General features: G+C 44.8%; 1 protein-coding gene across 2 annotated transcripts in view; it reads left to right on the top strand.

Moving 5' to 3' along the window:
- FBXO40 (F-box protein 40) overlaps positions 1-22,717 on the top strand; it is a 58,116-nt gene extending 35,399 nt beyond the window's left edge. For both annotated transcript variants that reach the window (XM_033943467.1, XM_033943468.1), the window contains 2 exons: positions 4,046-5,968; positions 19,331-22,717. In XM_033943467.1, the coding sequence (XP_033799358.1) occupies positions 4,046-5,968; positions 19,331-19,540 (2,133 nt within the window). In that variant the 3' untranslated portion in view covers positions 19,541-22,717. The remainder of the gene's footprint in view (positions 1-4,045; positions 5,969-19,330) is intronic.
- The last annotated feature ends 937 nt before the right edge of the window (positions 22,718-23,654 follow it).

Genomic DNA, 23,654 nt, shown 5'->3' with positions numbered 1-23,654 from the left:
TGTGTGTGTGTCTGTCTTTCTTTCTCTCCTTAGCTGCTTTCTTTCTTTCTGCCTTTCTTTTTCCTTGGCTGTCCATCACCACCCCTTGCCTGCTCCCCCTGTCCATTTTCCCTTCCTTTTACCTCCACTGTGTCCACCACCACCCCTTCACTGTTCTCCTTATGCAGCAGCAGCCCTTCTCCCTTTGTTTTACCTCCCCCCTGTCCAGCAGCACCTCTTTCCTTTTCCCCATGTCCAACATTAGTCCTACGTTCCTTTTTCTTCACCTCCCCTGTCCATCAGCATCTCTTTCCTTCTCCCCCTGTCCAGCAGTAAGCATCCCTTCCTTTTTTATCCTCCCTCCTCCTCCTTATTCCTATGATACTCTTACCTTGCTCTGCCCCTGATCAGAGGTTCCCGACAGCTGCCCAGTTGCACCCATTGGAAAAGTTCCCACTGCCGCATCCCGCACCCCTCCTGACGCGGCTCCCGCTGTCTTTTCTGTCTGTCTCTGTCCCTCTTTGCCTGTCTGTCTTTCTGTGTATCTTCCTGACCCTGTGTCTTTCTTCTTTCCTTTCTGTCTCCCTTCCTCCCTCTGTCTGTCTGTCCAAAGCAGCATTCCATCCCCCTCCATTTCCCTCCCCCCACACCAGTTCCCTGTTCACCTGCCCCTGTGTCTTTCTTATTTTCTTTGTTTCCCTTCCTCTCTCTGTCTGTCCAAAGCAGCATTCCATCCCCCTCCATTTCCCTCCCCCCACACCAGTTCCCTGTGCACCTGCCCCTGTGTCTTTCTTATTTTCTTTGTGTTTCCCTTCCTCTCTCTGTCTGTCTGTCCAAAGCAGCATTCCATCCCCCTCCATTTCCCTCCCCCCACACCAGTTCCCTGTGCACCTGCCCTGTATCTTTCTTATTTTCTTTGTGTTTCCCTTCCTCTCTCTGTCTGTCTGTCCAAAGCAGCATTCCCTTCTCCTCCATTTCCCTCCCCCCCTCACCAGTTCCCTGTGCAGCAGCATTAGCGTTTCCTCTACCCCCCCCTTTCCCTTCCCGTGGTCCGGACTACAAAGGTAGTGATTCCAGCAGCGCTTGCATCAGTCTCCACACGCTGCTTCGGGCCCTTCTACTGCCCTGATTTACTCTGGCACGTCCCTGATGACATCATCAGAGACGCGGCAGAGCAAATCAAGGCAGTAGAAGGGCCCGAAGCAGCGTGTAAAGACAGCGTGTGAAGGCCCGCGGGAAGAGAAGGGGGTGGGCGCCGGCAGGAGGAACGGAGATCAGCGGCGGCGGCAACAGGAGGAACGGAGATCGTCGTCTGGCTGCGGTCCAGCTTGTGGAGGCGATAGACTGGTGATGTATTAGCGCGCATGCGCACTCCTTCGGCCACAGACCTACAGCGCACAGAACACGCAAATAGGAGTGCGCATGCGCGGCTAGCTCTTTATTATATTAGATTATTCTCCTAACCAGAACCAACAACAGCGTGAAGAGTGCACCACCGGCTTAATCCTTAAATAAGGAAAAAAAATTTTAAAGAAGCAAAAGGCAATAATCAGTACGGGCCTAATTCATCCCTCGCAATAACCAACAGTCCCGGGCAGGTATTCATGAAATGACGAGCACTTAGACCGAAGTCTAAATGAATCCTGCTCCGTACATCATCGTATCTTTATATCTATTAATAAATAAGCTGGTAAAAATTAAGTGCTAACACACGTCCGGAGTGGAAACAGGGGGAGAAAATATAAGTGTAACAGGAAGTTAAAGAAAAAGCCCTTCCGGAGGAACACACAAAAAAATATAAAGAGAAATAGGAAAAAATCAACAAAAGTATCAAAAATCAAAAAGTGTTAACAAAAAATCAATCAAAAAAATCACACACTCAATTAACGTCCATTAACGAATCATTATCCATGAAAAAGTCCATGTCAATGTCCATATCCCAATGATGATAAGAAGTGAACAAAGTCTTTGTCTAAGTATCTGAAATAAATACAGATTGTGTCAAACAATAAACGTAAATGAAAAAGTAAGCGTAAATAAATCTCCGTGAGTAAGAAACTTAATTATTTAAAAATAAATAGGACATCCAGCTGGAGCCACCCAACACAAAGGTCGTAGGTTTGTAATAGAACACACAACGCTGGGCTGGTTAAGTGAATCAAACTACTTAGCTCTGACAGCTGGAGTTATCATTTCAAGTGCGGATACTTGTCCGCGCTGTATCTCAACTCGACAGGTCCTATTTCAATATTCTCATCAGGAGGGAGAAAAAAATAACAAATTTATTGTATTAAGTTCATCAGTCCTGGGATCGAGAACCCAATGAAAGGTCCACACCTCCACTCACACAGCGGTATAATCACGCTGATACTGGCCAGCTGATACGGAGTTTTATTTACGCTTACTTTTTCATTTACGTTTATTTACACTTACTTTTCATTTACATTTATTGTTTGACACAATCTGTATTTATTTCGGATACTTAGACAAAGACTTTGTTCACTTCTTATCATCATTGGAATATGGACATTGACATGGACTCTTTCATGGATAATGATTCGTTAATGGATGTTTATTGAGTGTGTGATTTTTTTGATTGATTTTTTGTTATCACTTTTTGATTTTTGACACTTTTGTTGATTTTTTCCTATTTCTCTTTATATTTTTTCGTGTGTTCCTCCAGAAGGGCTTTTTCTTTAACTTCCTGTTACACTTATATTTTCTCCCCCTGTTTCCACTCCGGACGTGTGTTAGCACTTCATTTTTACCAGCTTATTTATTAATAGATATAAAGGTACGATGATGTACGGGACAGGATTCATTTAGACTTCGGTCTAAGTGCTCATCACTTCATGAATACCTGCCTGGGGCTGTTGGTTATTGCGAGGGATGAATTAGGCCCGTACTGATTATTGCCTTTTGCATCTTTAAAAATTTTTTTCCTTATTTAAGGATTAAGCCGGTGGTGCACTCTTCACGCTGTTGTTGGTTCTGGTTAGGAGAATAATATAATATATTATAGTACCTGAAATATCTAGACAGGTGACCCCTTACAATTCTTTCTCCTCAATAACTGATCCCTTGAGCTGTTAATCACTAGCTTCCACCCTGTTAAGTTCAATCTATTTGTACCTTCTTTTAATCTTTGAAAACCACATAGAACCACATAGCGGTATATAAACTGCTGTTATTATTATTATTATTACATCTAATGTGTAAACTGACAGCGTTAAGGCGTCAGAGGTTGGTCCTGTATCATAAAATCTGGGATAGTTATGTTACCTAGAGGTCGTTCTCTCAGCTGTAAAACTGTATGCTGTTGTCCTGTTGGTGTGGGTGAGACAGGGGGTGGGGAGCTTTGGGAGGGGGGTGTTACCAGCTCAAGGTTTTCTAGTTGGCGTTATAGTTTTTCTCTATGTTTTGTATTAGAGGGAAGAGATGAGGGCTTTGGAGGAGGGTTTGGTAGGTTGTTGGGAATGTGATGCTGCTTATGTTTGATTTGTATTTTGAAAAATTTCAATAAAAACAATTTTGAAAAAAAAAAAAAAAAAGAATATGGTCCATGATGGATAAATACATGGGGAAGGGGGACTTACAGGAGAGTGGCATGGATGGGTTAAACAGTTACATGTTATGGAATACTGTAAGTTATGCAGATAAGTGCCACATTTAGACAGCCTATTTATCCCTGCTATTGATATGATATAAGTTGGTGCATCTCAATATAGGCAAATGCAGTAGATGCCTAATTACACAATAACAGAATCTTGGTGCCAAGATACAGATATAGAATTTATAAGATAGCAGATGTTGTATCTAGGCACCTAACTTCTGGCTCCTATGCATAGAATTGTGTCCTTTATTTCCCATTACCTCATGAACCCACTTTGATTGTAAACTCTTTGGGGTAGGGACATATTTTATCTGATTACACATTACCACTGTACAGTGCTGCATACATTAAGTAGTGCTATAAAAATGCTAACTGTAAGAAAGTATCCATAAATACATTACCCCAATTCTTTGTTCAAAACCTTTGTTCTTTTTTCTCTCTTGTTCTCAAAAGAGAAGAATACATAAATCTCCTCCTGGACAACACAGTCACTGTGAAAAATGCTTCAATCGGTATTGCCAAGTTTCAGTACAGCCTGCTGTCTCATGTATTATGATCAACTGCCGCTCCCATTGTGGTGCCACTTTTCACTTATGTAAAGAAGAAGAACACCAACTGCTCTGCCCCTTGGAGTGGGTTCCTTGTCTCAACTCAGAATTTGGGTGCCCTTTTTCCATGTCTCGGATTAAGCTTACAAAGCACCTGAAAGTTTGCCCAGCCAGTGTAGTCTGCTGTTCTATGGAATGGAACCGTTGGCCTAATATAGATTCCAAAACACCTTTATATAAAAATATCATGAAAGAGCCACACAGTGAAGAATATCTTGACATATCTTTAGCCTTCAGAGACCAGAAGATTCTCTTTAGCACTCTCAACATGGCTCAGCTCTTTCCAGAACTGTCTGAACAAAGTGAAAATATTGTGCCAACTAGTGAAATGCAAGCCCTTGAAGGTGCTGTTGGTGGAACCATAGCTTATGGCTCTGGAGAAAGTATTATACTAGGTGCTGATGGGTTTGATGGTACACAGCTGAATGAGACTGAAGAGGCTGAGCTTAGCCAATCTGAGCTTGAGGTTTTAGCAAAGAACAAGGAATCATTGGATCTGGACAAATATTCAACATGGGAACACATTTTTAGCAAAGAATATTCAGCATCCAAACATGTAGATGCTATTTCAAAAGTAGGACAAGAAGTTAAAAATAAAAGCAAGGAAGATGAACAGCTTTGTATAACAAGCCATAAAAGCAGCAGTGACATCCATCAGAAGATAGAAGCTCTACTCATAGAAGAGCAAAATAAAACCCAACCAAAAGAATATTTGGAAAAGAAAGGTCTTGCACCTTGGCAAGAAGGGGTATTGGAAAGGCTGAAAAACGAAGTTGACATTAAAGATTATAACATGTACCTAGTGCATCATGGGAAAATGTTAATTCATTTTGGCCAGATGCCTGCTTGCACACCTAGGGAAAAAGACTTTGTTTATGGTAACCTTGAAGCACAAGAGGTGAAAACTGTCTGCACATTCAAAATTCCCACAAGTTACCGTAGCAAGAGAGGAATAGCTGGAGAGGTCCTATCAAAACAGAGAAAGGAAGATAAGTCAGTAGATACCACAGATTTAAGAGATCTCCTTGAAGATCTTCCAAAATCAGATGGCATCAAAACAACCTTGCTGTGTGCAATGGAAAGGGAACTTAAAGGTCATGTGATATCTGAGAAGAAGGCTATTGATGGCCTCTTTGTTGACATTGGGACCCAGATTTATAGCTTTGATTTTGAGCCATTTCCTTCACACACTGTTCTAGCAGATATTTTGTTTGATAGGAACCCAGGACTCCATTTAGATCTTCAAAGTGAGAGTGTTACACAGAGGTATAACAAAAGTAGCTCTGCTTTCAGCTTCATTTGTAACCACTTTTTTAGGAGGGATGAATTCCCATCCCACTTCAAGAATGTCCATTCTGATATCCAGTCTTGTTTAGATGGCTGGTTCCAGCAGCGCTGCCCACTTTCCTACTTAGGATGTACATTTGTTCAAAGACGATTCCGTCCACCAGATCAAAAATCAAAGATCATCTACAGTCAGCAGCATGACACCTTTGCCGTTAAGCCACAACTTCTACCTATACTTTACCAAGGTTTGAAGTCCAACCTTTCCAGGAAGAACAAAGACTCTTTGACCAGCCTTCCTCTCGAAATTCTGCAACACATTGCTGGATTTTTGGACAGCTTCAGTTTGTCACAGCTGTCTCAAGTGTCTACTCTGATGAGAGATGTCTGTGGCACATTATTACATGAAAGGGGTATGGTCTTTCTGAAATGGGAGAAAAAAAGATATTCTCATGGAGGCACATCATGGAAAGCTCGTAAAAAGGTAAGGTGTCGATATTCAAAGCAATTTAACTGGCCAGAAATGGCTTCTGACCAGTTAAATCACATGTTTGGGGCTAACCACTAATTTTCAGGTGAAAATAACTGGTTAATGCTGAACTACAAACTGACTATTTTGGGAGTGGAGTTGGCACTTGGCCTGTTAACTGCCAATATTGAGCATTAACTAGCCAGGTTAACCACATAAACAGGACCACAGAAAAGTCAGCCCTATCTTATGTGATAACACACAGCTGACTAAGTGCTGACTATCACAGTTAACAGACTATGAATTAGCAGGCTCTGCAAAACTGGATATTCACTGTTGAAGTCGAACAGGGTGCTGGTGATTAAGGGTGCCTCTAACTTCATATGGTGTACAGAATGGATTAAGCCTTTTCTTCCCCTTCCCTCTTTCTCCCCACCCCTATCCCCTCCCCAGGCCAGTACTGCTCTCTCACTCCCCCAAAGTCCTGTAATGTTTATATTGGTCACCGGCAGCAGCAGTAGCATGATAGGCTGCCTTCAGCCAGCCCCTGGCTCTTTTTTTTCTGCCACATTCTGACTCCTCTGATGCAGTTTTGTGTGACAAGGCAGAGGGATGACCCAGTGGCTATCCGAAGGCAGCCTGTTATGCTACTGCTGCCAATATAAACTTTACAGGACAGCAGAGAGGTGAGGGAGCAGTGCCAGATCCATTGGAAGGGGGGTCAGAGGAGGGGGGAAAAGCAAACTAGATTGGGGGTGGGGGGAGAGATGCTGGCCAAGAGAAGGAAAGATGCTCAACCTGCAGGCAGGAGGGGGGGAGTAGGGAGTGCTGGAAGCAATATGATGGGAGTACACTACCTAAGCAAGTTGGCTCAGGGTGCGATTATCCTTTGAGCTGGCTCTGGGCCCGCAGCATTGAATATACAGGTTTAACTGCCAGCAGTGGTCAGCAAAATGCTGATCACCACCAGCTGAATAATGGGCCCTAAATTATTTTATTTGAATTACAAAACATATATTGTAAAACATATATCATACACCATTGACTTTCTAATACCAGAATAAGAATTTCATGGCATGAAACATCAATTCATCAACCCTACCAGCTCAAAATAAAAATAAATATAAGCCTGTATATGTGGCTATTCTGGTGTGCATAAACACAGTAAGTCTAAAAGAAAGGAAGAAATTTCTTTCTCTTGGCCATAGAACCCCTTGCTATTAAAATACAGCAGGCGGCAGATATCCAGGGGATTTGGATGGGGGGTCACGAATGCAAAATTTTCCTCTTGGCCGATGATATCCTGCTGTTCCTGGACCAAGCTTCGATTCATGTACCTAGGGCCTTGGAGGTGATCCGCGATTTTGGAGCTTTGTCTGGGCTGCAAGTGATTTGCGGTAAGTCGGAGCTCTTGCTCCTTTCTGGTGGTTCCCTAGATGCCCTGGCATACTTTGTTACCTATTTCTCCTTCGACCAAGCCCGTGCGCTATTTGGGCATCTATTTAAGCACTAGTAAAACTACCAACTACACCACTAATGTTCTTCGCCCCCTTGAGACTATAGAGAAATTATGCCTGGCCTGGAAGGAGCTTCCATTGGGGCTTCTGGGCCATACAGCCCTTGTGAAGATGGTTTTGAATCCTAAATTATTGTACCCCCTCCAGCTCATGACCCTTTGGCTTCATCATCGGGATGAGCTCCTTTTCAAATCGGTTATTTCTCGGTTTCTTTGGAAGTCTAGAGCTCCTCGGATTGGAGCGCTTAAGCTCTCTCTTGACAAGAGATTTTGTGGTCTCAATATTCCTGATATCCACTTATACAATGTAGCGGCGCTTATGCACTGGATCCATGAAGGGCACATGGGGCATATCCGGTATTTCCCTCTGGGTTGGGCAATGGGTTGGAGTCACCCCTTTAACTTTCTTAATCTGCTTCATTTCTAGTCTGATCCTTCTCGACAACACCGGACTCATTTCCAATTTTTGATGCCTTTGAGGAGTGCTTGGCAGTGGTGGTGACGCAGACGGGGTCTTAGAACCGCGGTGTCTCCTTTTTTGTGGCTAGAGGGAAATTCTCAATTTGCTCTGGGTTGAGGCCGCTCCGTGTTCGGGGATTGGGCATCCTGGGGGTGTGTGGCTATGAAGCATGTATTGGACCTTCACCGTACTCCCTTCCCTTCTTTCCAACAGGTTTGCAATCCCTGGAGTATTCCTCATCAATCTTTATTTGCATACTTCCAGCTTTGACATTACTGGGACACTGAACGCCGAGGGCATACTGGGGCATTGGTTAAAGGCCCGCTAGATAGCCATTTTTCAGCTACCCCACCTCAGCTTAACTCTTTGTCCTACTGGTATCGCCTTTTTGAAATCTTCTATTCCTTTATCAGTCTTGGAGGCACTATGGGCGCACTGGGAAGCAGACCTTGTGCAGCCCATTTCAGAGCACCAGTTCCTTGAGTGTTTTAAGACCTTGTATGTGTTCAAGAAATCTGCTGATTTTCACGAACTCCAATACAAGGTCCTTCACAGAGCCTATATTACCTGACAGAAAGGGGTGCGTATAGGGCTTTGGGACAGTGACCTTTGTATTAAGTGTCAGTGCTTGACTGGTACTTATCTCCATTCCTTTCTTGAATGTTCCAAATTGACCATCTGGGGGAGGGTACTTCCCCTTTTGGAGTAGGTGGTGTGCTGTGCAGTGGGATTAGGGCACCCTTTTACTGGGTTTTCAGGAGCCCCTTAGGGTGCAGGGTCTGACCCTCCCACATTGTAGATTCTTGTACAATGCTATTCTTTTAGTCAAAAAGCTGATTCTGACGTATTGGGTTTCAGAAGATATTCTGCCGGAGACCCAATGGAAGAGTAGATTTCGGAAACTGGCTCAATTTGAGATTAGGGTTTTTACTTTGTCCTCTCATCTATCTAAGCAGCATTATGTTACCCTGGGAGCTTTTGTGTGATCTAGTGATCTGAATGGACCTTGGTATGCCTGTTTCCCTCTTGTCTTATTCCAAGGATTTCTTTAATGACTTTCTTCATTCTGTGAGTACCTCAGGGGGGGCTTCAGGGGCTCTGTGGGTTATATTTTGGGCTGTGAGTAGTGGTGGCTGGTGTGTTCGTGTATGAGAGCGTTGGGGGGGGGGTGCTGTCTGAGTGGTTTGGGGCGTAATTAAAATTGGTGTTTGAGGTCCAGAATTGTTTGTCATGTTGGCATTGTTTCTCTGCTGTCCCTGGGCTTAGTTGCTGGCCATGGGTTGGTTTCAATTTGCTGAGTTCCCTTGAGGGGGCTTTCTAATGGGGACCTGTTGATTTTCATTTTGCTGGCCTTGGCTGTACAAAAGTGACCAGTGGAGTGCCACAGGGCTCGGACTTGGGCCCAATGCTATTTAATATCTTTGTAAGGGATCTGACTCAAGGACTTTGAGGCGAAATTGCGTTATTTGCCGACGATGCTAAACTGTGCAACGTTGTGAGCAGGGCAACAGAACCTAACAGTGCAACTGCGCAAAACACTATGGAACAAGACCTACTTTTGCTAGAACAATGGTCCAGTACTTGACAATTAAACTTTAATGCCAAAAAATATAATGTAATGCATCTTGGCAGTGGGAATCCTTGCACTACATACACCCTAAAAGGAGAAAACTTAACAAAAACTGAAATAGAAAGGGACTTGGGAGTAATCATCCATGAAGGCTGCAAATCAGGTGGAGAAAGCCTCAGCAAAGGCTAGACAAATGCTTGGCTGCATCAGAAGAAGCTTTATCAGCTGAAAGCCCGAAGTTATAATGCCATTATACAGATCCATGGTGACACCGCACCTGAGTACTGCGTCCAGATTTGGAGGCCACATTACCAAAAGGATGTAAAGAGAATTGAGTCAGTTCAGAGAATGGCCACAAGGATGGTCTCAGGACTTAAAGATCTTCCATATGAAGATCGTCTGAGCAGTCTGCACTTATACTCACTCGAGGAGCGCAGAGAAAGGGGGAACATGATAGAAACTTTCAAGTACATAACGGGCCGCATCGAGGAGGAGGAGGAGGAAATCTTTACTCTTACGGATCCCACGGTGACAAGAGGACATCCGCTAAAACTTAGGGGAGGAAGATTTCATGGGGACACCAGGAAATACTTCTTTACCGAGAGGGTGATTGATAGATGGAATGGTCTTCCACGTCAGGTAGTCGAGGATAGTAGCATGCTCGACTTCAAGAGACGATGGGACAAACATGTGGGGTCGCTACAGAGGTATGATAGAGGATAGTTTCTCTAGGGTGGAAGGTATCATGATTGGGCAAACAATTAGGGGTTAAATGTAGCAGGAAGGGAAACACAAAACTGATTAAAAGGTTTAAAAATGAACAGAAGAGCAGTAAGCAATTCAATTAAGTATTGAATGCATCTTTAAAAAGAAAACTCTTGAGTTTGCTCTTAAATTTTTCCAAATTCTTTTCCTCTCAAGTACAAATACTAGAAACATATTCTATGTTTCTATGATTTTTTTTGTGTTTTCTTTATTGCCTTGGATTGTGCTCTCTGTGACCCTTTCCACTTTCAATAAACATATGTTGAAAAAAAAGAAAGAGAGAAATTTTGCAAATACCAAGTCAATCCATCCAAACAAACAAACAAAAAAAAAACCCCAAACACACAAGAGGCCTCAAGAAAAGGGACATAAAATGTTTTTATTGATTTGATACAGTCCATGTTCCAGATGAAGCCTGCATCAGGGGTCATTAGTACTACCGTATTTGCCGGCGTATAAGACGACTTTTCAGTACCTTAAAATCCTCCCCAAAGTCGGGGGTCGTCTTATACGCCGGGTACTGTTTAGAGAGCTGCACGGGGATGCCCCCTAGGGTCGCGGGGATCCCATGGGGACGCCTCCGAGGGTCGCGGGGCTCCTGCGGGGCTGGATGCTCAGTCTTCTGGATGTACGCGGCTCTTCTTCTCCCTACCTTCTCTGCTTGCAGCACAGAGCCGAACGGAAGTCTTCCTGACGTCAGCGCTGACGTCGGAGGGGAGGGAGGGCTTAAACAAAGCCCTCCCTCCCTCCGACGTCAGCGCTGACGTCGGGAAGACTTCCGTTCGGCTCTGTGCTGCAGGCAGGGCAGATAAGGAGAAGGAGAGTAGCCTCGCGGTTCGAGTGGCTACCAAGAGAGAGGGGCGGCCGCCCCGCCCCGTTTGCAGCACAGCCGGCCAGGTTCCCTTACTTTTGTGGCACTTCCCCGACCGACCGATAACAGCCCAGGTCCGACAATCCTCCCTGCCCTGTAGCCGCGAATCTAAATTACCTTCTTACAGCAGCTGTAAGAAGGTAATTTAGATTCGCGGTTAAGGGCAGGGAGGTTTGTCGGACCGGGGCTGTTGTCGGTCGGTCGGGGAAGTGCCACAAAAGTAAGGGGACCTGGCCGGCTGTGCTGCACCCGGGGTGGTAGAGAAGGTGTGCGGAAGAAGGGGTAGTCTTATACGGCGAGTATATAACAAAACTCTATATTTTAACTAAAAGTTGGGGGGTCGTCTTATACGCCCAGTCGTCTTATACGCCGGCAAATACGGTAGTTCATGGAAGAGCTGAATCAGAGTCTCATATAATTGACTCAAATACATACAATATCTTCTTTAATATTTATTTTAAAACACTTGATATACAGTACTCCTAATCACACATAAGTACTACTAGGCAGTTTACGTAAAAATAAAATAATCTGATGAGAAGATAGAAAAGAAATTATAATCATAAAAATAATAATAATAATAGCTTTATTTTTGTATACCGCCATACCCGGAAGAGTTCTAGGCGGTTCACATCAATTAAACAAGGTTACAAGTGGTTTACATCAATTGAACGGGGTTACAAGCGGTTAAATATCAAATTGATCAAAGTTGCCAGGGGGGGTGAGGGAAGGATGTAGAGGGGAGAGGGGTTGTTTAGATAGAAAAGAGGAGATCAGGTGATGCTGTTAGCAAGAAAGATGCACACATTGTCTGCTCTGGCAAGGTGTGCATCTATTACCATCAAGAGTGATAACCAACCTACATTGAACCCAGAATTCTTGATATATCCCCCATCGCTTCATGGACAAATTTTTATCACGTTCTGTTGGAGAAATTACAAGTAAAAATGTGAAAAAAGACCGGGATAGAGTGAAGCGAGAGTAGAGAGGGACAGATTCTTCAAACTTTCGAATAATAAAAGAACAAGAGGGTATTCAGAAAAGTTGAAAGGGGACAGATTCAAAACGAATACTAGGAAGTTTTTTTTTACCCAACGTGTGGTGGACATTTGGAATGCGCTTCCAGAGAGCGTAATAGGGCAGAGTACGGTACTGGGGATCATGAAAGGATTGGACATTTCCTGCTGGAAAAGGGGATAGAGGGGTATAGATAGAGGATTACTGCACAGGTCCTGGACCTGTTGGGCCGCTATGTGAGTGGACTGCTGTGCACGATGGACCTCAGGTCTGACCCAGAAGAGGCATTGCTTATGTTATGTTCTTGTTGCCGCTTCCAGCTGCCCAAAAATTTAAAATTATGGTGACCAGGGAGGTGATAGGTGGGAGGAATAAGGAGAGCCATAACTGACCTCTGACCACCAAATTTGTGGAGGCCATGGCCCCTGTGCCTCCCCCCCCCCCCCCCCCGTTCTGATGCCTATGGTAGAGGAAAATGGAATATGACCCTTATTTTAGAAGCCCTATTTATTATTTCTATGAGTAAATGTTGAAAGCCCAGTTTTAGAAAGCTGGGATTTACAGGTGTAAATTTGCAATATGTACATATGGCTAGAGGCATGGCTTGGGTGGAACCAAAAAATACATATGTAGTCACCATTTCAGAAGGGGAATACACATCTATGAACACTCAAAAAACTAAGGGAAGTTTTGGTAGCTTGACCAGATCCAAACTATCAATAAGAACATAAGCAGTGCCTCTGCCGGGTCAGACCACAGGTCCATCCTGCCCAGCAGTCCGCTCCCGCGGTGGCCCAAAAACAGGTCAAGACTTGTCTGAATCATCAGAAGGGGCTCCCTTGCCACCTTGGTTTCTCATTTAAGTCCTGCCTTCCTATCGAAGTCCTAGCCCTCCGGTCTTGCACATGCACGACCAGGTTGGTTTATACTCATTACCTGGTTAACTTCCTATACTTGTGTTACATCCCAGCTCCTCCCTCAGTATCCCACGATCCCTTTATCCCTCAGGAATCCATCCAATCCCTGTTTGAATCCTTGTACCGTACTCTGCCTGATCACTTCCTCCGGTAGCACATTCCAAGTGTCCACGACCCTTTGGGTGAAAAAAAACTTCCTTGCATTTGTTTTGAACCTGTCTCCCTTCAGTTTCTCAGAATGCCCCCTCATATTTGCTGTCCCCTTCAGTCTGAAGAATCTGTCCCTATCCACCCTCTCTATGCCCCTCATGATCTTGAAGGTCTCTATCATATCTCCCCTGAGCCTCCTTTTCTCCAGAGAGAAGAGCCCCAGCCTAACCAGCCTCTTGGTGTATGAGCAGTGTTCCAGCCCTCTTACCATTTTCGTTGCTCTCCTTTGGACTCTCTCAAGTACCGCCATGTCCTTCTTGAGGTGCGGCGACCAATACTGAACGCAGTATTCCAGATGTGGACGCACCATCGCTCGATACAATGGCATGATGACTTCCTGTGTTCTGGTTGCTATGCCCTTCTTTATGATGCCCAGCATCCTGTTGGCTTTTTTCGAGGCTGCTGCACACTGTGCAGATGGCTTCAGTGATGCATCCACCAGCACACCCAAGTCTCTCTCGAGTCTGCTGTCTCCCAACAATACCCCCCCTAATTTGTAGCTGAACAACGGGTTCTTTTTCCCTATATGCATGACCTTGCATTTGTCCACGTTGAAGCGCATTTGCCATTTGTTTGCCCAGTCTTCCAGCTTGTCCAGGTCCCTTTGTAGGTCCTCACACTCCTCCCTGGTCCTAACTCTGCCGCACAGTTTGGTATCGTCTGCAAATTTTATAACCTCACACTTTGCCTCCTTTTCCAGGTCATTGATGAATATGTTAAAGAGTAAAGGCCCCAGCACCGATCCCTGTGGCACACCGCTCATGACTCCACGCCAGTCAGAATATTGACCCTTTACTCCAACCCTCTGCAGTCTACCCGCCAGCCAGTGCTTGATCCATCTGTGCACATCCCCTCCCACCCCGTCGTTCCACAGCTTCTTAAGTAGCCTTTCATGTGGCACCTTGTCGAAAGCCTTTTGAAAGTCGAGGTAAATGATGTCTATGGGCTCCCCATTGTCCACCCGACTGCTTATTCCCTCAAAGAAGTACAGAAGGTTCGTTAGGCACGACCTTCCCTTACAGAATCCGTGCTGGCTTGTTCTCAGTAGGCCATTCCTCTCGATGTGCTCGCAAATGCCGTCCTTGATCATAGCTTCCACCATCTTCCCTATAATTGAAGTCAGGCTCACCGGCCTGTAGTTCCCGGGGTCACCCCTCGATCCCTTCTTGAAGATGGGTGTGACATTTGCCAATTTCCAGTCCTCTGGCACCTCACCAGTTTTCAAGGATAGGTTGCAAACATGTTGGATTGTGCCCGCTATTTCCTGTCTTAGTTCCTTCAGAACCCTTGGGTGGATCCCGTCCGGGCCCGGTGATTTGCCGCATTTTAACATGTCTATCTGTTTGAAGACATCCTCCCTACTTACCTCTATGTGCTCTAATTTTTCAGCCTGTTCCCCACTCATGAGCTCCTCTGAGTCTGGTATATTAGATGTGTCTTCGCTCGTGAAAACCGACAAGAAGAACGTGTTCAACCTCTCAGCTACCTCTTTATCCTCCTTAATCACTCCCTTCCTGTCCCCATCGTCCAACGGCCCTACTTCCTCTCTCGCTGGTCGCTTCCCCTTAACGTAACTGAAGAATGCCTTGAAGTTTTTCGCCTCCTTGGCCAGCCCCTCTTCGTATTTCCCTTTTGCTTTTCTAACCTCCCGGTGGCATTCCTTTTGGCATTTCCTGTGCGCCTGGTGATTTTCCTCTGTTGGATACTTTTTTGTCCTTTATCGCCCTCTTTACTTCTATTGACATCCAAACCGGGTCCTTTGATCGCTTGTTCTTGCAGCCTTTCCTGAAATTGGGGACGTACATTCTCTGTGCTTCCTGCAGGGTGTCCCTGAATAGGGTCCAGGCGCTTCCCACAGTCTCCATCCTAAAGATGTTTCTGAGCTTCCTCCCCACCATTTCCCTCATAGCAAAGTAGTTCCCTTTCTTGAAGTTCAGCGCAGTTGTTGCGGTCCTCCTAACTATGGGTGTTCCTCTTTCTAATGTGAATCTGATCGTGTTGTGATCACTGTTGCCTAGTGGTCCTCCCACTTCTACCCCTCTTGCAGGCCCCCCTAATCCGTTTAGGATGAGGTCAAGAGTAGTACCCCCTCGCGTCGGTTCTTTGACTAGTTGCTCCATGAAGCAGTCCTTCACAGCTTCTACAAATCCTGTCTCCCTAGTGCAGTTGGAGTGACCCGTACTCCAGTCTATCCCTGGGTAGTTGAAGTCCCCCATCACTGTTACACTTCCAGTCCTGCACTCCTGTCTCAATTCCGCTTCTAAGTCGTGTCCGACTCCCTCTGGCGTACCAGGTGGTCGATAGTACAGCCCCAGTTTTATGCCCGCACCCCTGTTTCCCGGTAATTTGACCCACAGCGATTCCAGCCCCTCTGCCTTCGTTGCCATATCCATCCCGACAGAGTGGATAGAGTCCTTTATATATAGTGCTATGCCTCCCCCCTTTTTGTGAGTCCTGTCCCTCCTATAGAGCTTGTACCCCGGCAGCGCTACATCCCATTGATTTTCCTCTGTCCACCAGGTTTCTACAATTCCAGTTATATCCAGGTCCTCCCCCTTGGCGACGACTTCTAGTTCACCCATCTTGGCCGTGAGGCTTCTTGCATTTGCGTATAAGCACCGCAGGTCCCGTCGTTTTTCTTCCACCTCTGCATTTACCTGGGCCACTTGCCCTTGGATTTCTGGCAGTTTTCCCGCTCTCTGTGTTTCTGCTTTACCCTCAGCCTTTACCCTCTTAGCTTTCAGCTTCCCCACATTCCTGCCACCCCACTTTCCCGCTTTTCCTCTGGGATTTCTAGCCCTACCGGCCCCCTCCTGGGCTGTCATCCCTTGAGCCTCTGTTTGATCCCCCTCGCCTTGTGGTACCTCTATATTACCCTCGGCTTTCGCCCTTATGCCACCCAGTCCCCCTGTGTCCCCATGCCCCTTAGTCTTCTCCCATCAAGCTCCCTTTACCTGATGTTTCCCTCGCTGTCTGATTTGTAGATCTTCCGGTCCCTCTGTTTCCTCCCTGCAGTCAGCCCGTTCAGCATCTGTTCTGGATGCTGTTGTCCGAAGCGTCAACATCAGATCAGCTGTCGGCTTTCCCCCTCTCTTCAGTTTAAAGCCCTCTCGATCTCCTTCCTCAAATTGGTTGCCAGTAGTCTGGTTCCCGCTGTGCTCAGGTGCAGGCCTTCCCGCCGGTAGAGCTTGCTCTTTCCCCAGAAGGACGTCCAGTTCCTCACAAAGCGGAAGCCCTCCTCCTGGCACCATCTCCTCAACCATGCATTCACAGCTTGGAGGTCTGCCTGCCTCTTTGCATCTGCTCTTGGTACAGGCAGGATCTCCGAGAATGCTATCCTCCGTGTGCTCCGCTTCAGCTTTCGTCCCAGGACCCTGAACTGGTCAGTCAGTGCGTCCATGCTGAAGTTCCTCCGGCTCACATCGTTTGTTCCGACGTGGATTATTACCGCAGTCTCCTCTGTCTCTGCTCTGTCCAGGATCCTCTCGATCCTATCAGTGATGTCTCGTGTCTTGGCCCCTGGGAGACAAGTCACTAGCCGGTCCTCCCTTCCTCCAGCTACATGACTGTCTACCTCTCTCAAGATTGAGTTTCCCACCACAATAGCAGACTTCCCTTTCCTCAGCAACCTCCTCTGCCTCAGGTCCGTGTCCTCGGTGTAGTGTGGTGTCTCTCCCTCAGGGTCCTGGTGAGTCGCGATCTCCTCCTCTTGCGTTGTCCCTCCGCTAGGTCCTTCCCCAGTATCGCCTTGTGGATCCTGGGTCTCGTCTACCGACATCCGTCTGTACTGCTGCTGATCCCGTTCCTCCACCGTCCTATAGGCCTCCTCAATGAATCTCTCGAGGTCCCTCACCTGGTCCACAATGGGCCTGCTCCGTCTGTGTTCTGGGTAGACCAGCTCGTCTCCTCTGTGGTGCGCAGTTCCTCCAGTCCCTCTAGCTCCTGGACCCTGACCCTCAATCTGCCGACCTCCATCCTCAGGCTTTCCAGTTCCTGACACCGACTGCATATGTACTCCCGCCTTCCCAAAGGGAGGTAGTCGTACATATTGCACTCTGTGCAGTATACCGGAAAGTACCTCTGGGATCCTGGGTCCTCCATCGCTCTTGTGAAGTGCTGGTGTGCTCCTGCTGTGGGTAAGAGAGAGAGAAAGAGAAAAAGGAAAAAGAGAAAAGAAGAGAAAAGTGAATTACTTGGCGTTTCTGGCTCCCTCGCAAGGCTCCTTCGCAAAGGCGCTCTCGCTAAGGCGAGCGCCTTTGCCGCTCGCCTTCGCCGCGCGCCGAATAGCTGGGCGCCGTTGGCTCCCTTCTTCTTAAAGGGGAGCCCGGGTGCCGACGCGACCTGTGATGCGGTGGGGGTGGGTGGAGCTACCTCTCGCTGCGACCCCGGTTCCTCCTGCCTGCTCTGCCTTCCTCCCCTGGCTACCTCCTCGTGGCTTCCTCCTCCTGCCCTCCGCCGCTGAAAAACAAAAGGCAAAAAAGAAAGGACACTGCAACCGCCGAGGTCTGCTTCGTGCCCTGGCTTCCCTTCTTAAAGGGGAGCCCGGGCGCCGACGCGACCTGTGACGCGGTGGGGGTGGGCGGAGCTACCTCTCGCCGCGACCCCGGTTCCTCCTGCCTGCTCTGCCTTCCTCCCCTGGCTACCTCCTCGTGGCTTCCTCCTCCTGCCCTCCACCGCTGAAAAACAAAAGGCAAAAAAGAAAGGACACTGCAACCGCCGAGGTGTGTAATTACATACACACTATTGGGCTCGATAAATATTGCTTTCATACTATCACACTAGACTCCAATTGCTCCTTATAAACAGTGCTCAAAGTTATACATCTCAGATCAAACAATCAAACAATGAGACACGCCCAAGCTCTTAAAAGTCTGTGTCTGGACTCTCAATCATTGCACTTGTTTAGCGTATTATTGTAAAGGCAATTTAAACGACAACAGATAAGTTGAACTTTCATTAAGACATTTATGAATGGACAATAATACGCTAAACAAGTGCAATGATTGAGAGTCCAGACACAGACTTGTAAGAGCTTGAGCCACAACTACAAGTACCATCTTATCCAAGAGACACAGATTGTAGACATCATGACAGTTTTCATACAGAAATCTGATAAAGCATTAACCATACCCATATACTGATGTCAGTACACCCACCCTACCTTACATCCTATCATTCCCCAACCCATCCTCATACCCCCTTCCACTGTCCTGTCTGCTCACCTCTCAACATTAAACCTGCACAGAGATCAGCATCAGGATACATACAGGTTTTGTAAAAGTACTCTTTCTGGGCAGTTCTCTACAGGAGGGATTAGGAGAGGTCACCCTCTTAATTCTCTAGTGTCCTAACCCTCCCTACCCCCCCAAAAAAAAAGTGATAGTGCAAAATAACTGAGGCCTCTGTACTTAATTAGGAACATTGAGACATATAGGTTTTCAAAGTAGAGCACAAACACATCTATGTGTTAGTACTTACATGTCTAGGTTCTGAAATACCAATTTGTACGTGTCAACACTTGCATATGTATAATGCTGAATTGGCTCCATTGATATTTTAGACAATGACAGTTGTAAAATGGTTGCTCTCACCATATATAACTGGTGCAGATCCTTTTTTAAAGTGTTATTGGAATTCGACACATCCCAACCTGGATGTCTCAGTTCCGATTTCTGCTTTCTATCTAAAAAGGAGTGGATTATTTTTAAATTGGTTACATATGAAATGTTTCAAATACGTCTTCATAGTTATAGAAACAAAGAAAATGATGGCAGATAAAGATATATGAACTTTCCAATCTGCCCATCCATACTAACTACTAAGCTCCACAGTCCCTTCCTTTCAGAGATCCTCTGTGTTTGACCCATGCTTTTTTAAATTTGATGTTAATAATATTGCATGTAAATGGACTTGATCCTACAGAACCACTAGGATGTCATAGTATTTACTGATTTAACAAATGTGTTGTTGAGGGTTTTTTTAATTTTATGTATTGCTGCTAATTGTTGCCCTTTTAAGGTCTCTCAGCATCTTGTTTTCATTTCTCTCCAGGTCTGGCAGTTCAGTAGTCTTTTCTCCACAGTTAGCACCTGGCACTTTGATAACATCTCATCCATGTCTGAGCATCTGAAAACATGCCCGTACTATGCTGTGGAACATAGACATGACCCTGTTCCACTGACTAGCATGCTTGAGTCATGTAAGCAAGAAAAAGAAAGCCTTCTCACCTTCAGACGTAGACTTGGAAGAAAAAATGTTTGAGAATGTCTTCTACCCAGATTGAAAGTATGAGTGCTAGAGCCAGAACAGGAGGTGTCCAGGAGAAGATTCTTTGTGAACAACAAAAAAAAAGTAATCAGCTTTACTACTACTTCAGAATTTTGACTTATTCCTGCAGCATCTAGTCATCCTTAATTAGCATACTAGGTTCTGTACGACTGGTGCCCCTAATGACTTTATATAAAGAATTAGGTTCTTACTTTCTAATATCTTTTCTAGTAGATAGGTATGTCATTCTGGATGAATGGGTACTATCCCCATGATTGCAAGCCTTGCAGAAGGAATCCACTCCAGCTTTTGAATCCTTCCTCCTTCACTAGAGGGCTCTGCTGACCCCTTCAGTTTGTACCAAAACAGGCAATAGTCCAACATAGAAACACATGTGAAGGAGGGGTATGGGGAAACTCCCTGAACTACAAATCTGTTCTGCTCTGAAAGCATAATAAACATGTTAAATATTGCCATTAAGCAATGAAAGCAGAAACATTTATGGAGCTTAAGTATAACCCCAATGTATTATAGCATTAGTTCATTTTTTATACTCCTAAGGACTGACTGACATCCAAATTTCAGTTTGGACTCAAACTTTGTGATTAAGATAGTAGGTAGGCACAAGAGATAACTGATAGGATGGGGCTCCAGAATGACACACCTGTCTACTAGAAAAGATATTAGAAAGGTAAAAACCTAATCTCTTTTTCTAGTGCAATAGGTGTATCATTTTAATGGATGGGACATACAAAAGTAGTTCTGGAAAACAAGGGCAGGACCACTGTGCTGGCCCAAAACACTGAAGACCCAAAGGTGGAGTCCTCCCTTGCCACTACATCCACTCTGTAAAACTTGGAATAAATATGTAGAGTGGACCAAGTCACTGCTCTACAAATCTCCTTGGAGGCAGGGGGACTGCCCGAGCTTCCACCCACGAAAAAGCTATGCTTCTAGTTGAATACACCTTTATGGAGACTGGTGACTGTTTACCTCAGGCAATATATGCTGACAGAATGGCCCTATGGATCCATCTGGATATCATGGCCTTGGAAGCTGGAACGCCGCATCTAGCTGACTAGTGAGCACAAAAAGATGGTCAGATTGCCTGAACTCATTGGAGACTGTGTGGCACGTAGTGCAAGGATGCTCTTTGGGTGCCCGTCCAGTGCAAACTTGGCATGAATTAGGGGTAAAGGAGCCTGAAGACTCCATCCCAGCCAGTTCTGAGGCAAAACAAGGTGATTTGAAGATTCTGGAGAACTTTGAAAAAAATCGGGAAATCCAAGATGGCTGCTGTGGCAGCATTTAGGCACCAAAAAAGCCAAAAACGCTTTAACTATAAAATAAAACTGCAATTTACAGTTTTTGACAGAACACTCCCCCCCCTCCCGATTTTCCCTATTGGCTGTAACAGCCTTACTCAATGTGACATATGCTGCAGCAGTAGCTGGAAGTGGGAGAAGAAATCAGTGCCTCAAATGGAATGCTCCTCCAATGCTGAATCTTAGGGCTGCAGTCAGACTGGTATCTGACTGAGCTTCAAACCCCCGTGGACCCACGAACACGAAAGGGGGTAGGCGAGGCGAAATGCAGATGGTACCCTGTGGGACCTTGCTGAGCCCCCTACGGATGCCTGACAGCCTGTTCTCAAACACCTGTTACGCAGTAGGTGAGCAATGCTACTAGGGGAACAGACCTCAAGTTCCAAAAGTTTCTGCAGCTGGCCAATAAGTACCACAGAGGGATTGGCCTGTCAGCTGCAGACTTCAGTCTGCTTCTTTTCCACGCAGGTAGAGCTGACTCGACAAAGAAAGCTCAGAGCAACGAAGGCCATCCAACATCCACGAAAAAGACCAAAAAAATATAAAATAAAGAAATATACAGAGCATATAAAAAACACTCCTGGCTCACGTTCAAAAGGAAAAACTGAAGAAGACAGAGCCCTCGCTGGAGAAGGAGAAAGAATTCAAAAGCTAGAGAATATTCCTTCTGCATAGCTCACGACCGTGGGGATATTACCCATTCATCCAGAATGACACACCTATTGCACTAGAAAATTTGGTAGAAGAAGGCAGCTGTGGTGTCCACTGCAGGTTAATGTTTTTGAGAATGGGATCACAAAGTGAATTGGTGGATGCATAGCCTAACGGTTAGAACAGCAAGTTGAGAACCAGGGAAGCTGAAGCTCTTTGTGACCTTGGGCAAGCCATACGAACCTCCATTGCCTTGTACAATTTAGATTATAAGCTCCCTTAGCAGGGAAATAACTTATGTATCTGACTGTAGCCTGGATTTGGAAAAGGCAAGTAATTAAACCCAAATTAGTTGAGTGTCATATTGATAAATACGGCAAGGACTGAACAGTGGCATTCATAAATCAGTTGTATAAGCAAATATGATTTCTCCTAATTGCAATCTGTGGCTTAGAAGAATATATGGAGAAGCTTTTATAACATAAAAGTTATTTCAGCATTGTTCTTGATAAAGAACACAATGATTGTTACAGGATATAGTGAGGAAGAAGACAGAGTACATGTATTACTATTTAGAAGAAAAGCAGTTTGGTAAATGCATCATACAACTATAAGAAAGTGTGAAAGGAAGGATCTTTGTTGGTGAGGAACAATAGAATGTAACTGCTTTTGAAATACAGTAAATACACGATATATTGCACTTTATGTACTACAGACTAACAAAGTAAAAACTATATACCACTACATTCTTCCCAGATTGTCTAAAGCATACTTGTATGTCTAAATTATTTCAGTGCAATCTGCAGATATACACAGAATTAGTATAACAGAATTTCTTAGGTGTGATGTGGATTTTTTTTTTGTTTTTATAAAGGATATTTCTCATTAACCCAAGTATTCCAGTGTAAAACAGACTGTACTAATGATAGCCAGGGTGAGCTTATCAAAAGCACATTCTCTATTAATTTTTTTTCTGTATTCAGATAATTTTGCTTAGGCTTTTTTCTAGCTAAGCACTGAGCACATTATAGTTCTCTAACCTCATCTCTTCTGACTTCCAGTAACTTTTTGGCTTCATCTTTTCCATGTATATTTCTTTCACAATGACTCTGTAACTTGTTTATTGATTGTTAATTTATTGGTCAGCACTATCTTGCAAAAGTGCTTTTCTGAAATAAAATAATTTTCCAACAAATTGAAATTATAATTTTTTAACTGTCCATCTTTGTAATCCAGTGGTTCTCAGCCGTTCTTCTGTTGTGACACACTTAACAGACAATGTTCATGTATATGACACACCGAACACTAACCCCCCCCCTTTTTATAAACCGGCAAAAGCGTTTTTTAGTGTATGCTGGTACGCTGAATGCTGTATGTTGTTCCTGATACTTACGGCTCCTTTTACGAAGGTGCGCTAGCGGTTTTAGCGCGCACTACATGCTAACGCCTCCATAGAGCTTGTGTTAATATTTTTCATGTAGCGCGGGGTTAGCACATGCTAATCTTCAGCGCACTAGCGCACCTTAGTAAAAGGAGCCCTTAGTTCCTATGGATGTCAAGAGTAGCACAGAGCATTCAGCGCACCATCCTGTGCTAAAAACTGCTTTCATGGTTTTGTAAAAGGGGGGGGGGGGGGGTAAACTTCACAGTTGAACAAAAGCACTCCTAAATATCAATGTTTAATTATAAATGTAGAATTAATTTGCCATATCCAATATCAAAAAGCTGTATGCAACACATCAATTCCGCATTTCCCACTTGTTATACAACAAAATAAAAAATATATTCAAAATTTGATGTTACCTCAGTAACAGCAAACAACAAAAGGTGGAAAAAACAATCACTGAAACCTACATTGCAAAAAAAAGGTAATAAACATTCACTTATAAAGGTTCAATAATTTATATTTTATATATGCTGACTTCAACAGTTTCCTCTTATGACATTTATTACAAAAAGGAAAAAAGACCTCAGCTTCCCTCTAGTGGCCAGTGTAACTGCACATGCCTCTGTAAAAGGTAACATAAATCATTGGTCAAAGTAAAAAACCTCCTTTACATCTATATAATCTTCAAATAAATGTTTTAAATAGTAGAACAAGAATCACAAAAATCCCCAAATATAAACCAAGA

This window comes from Geotrypetes seraphini, chromosome 4 (assembly GCF_902459505.1).
Source record: "Geotrypetes seraphini chromosome 4, aGeoSer1.1, whole genome shotgun sequence".
NCBI classification, from domain to species: domain Eukaryota; kingdom Metazoa; phylum Chordata; class Amphibia; order Gymnophiona; family Dermophiidae; genus Geotrypetes; species Geotrypetes seraphini.
This window is presented reverse-complemented; position numbering and strand designations above follow the sequence as displayed.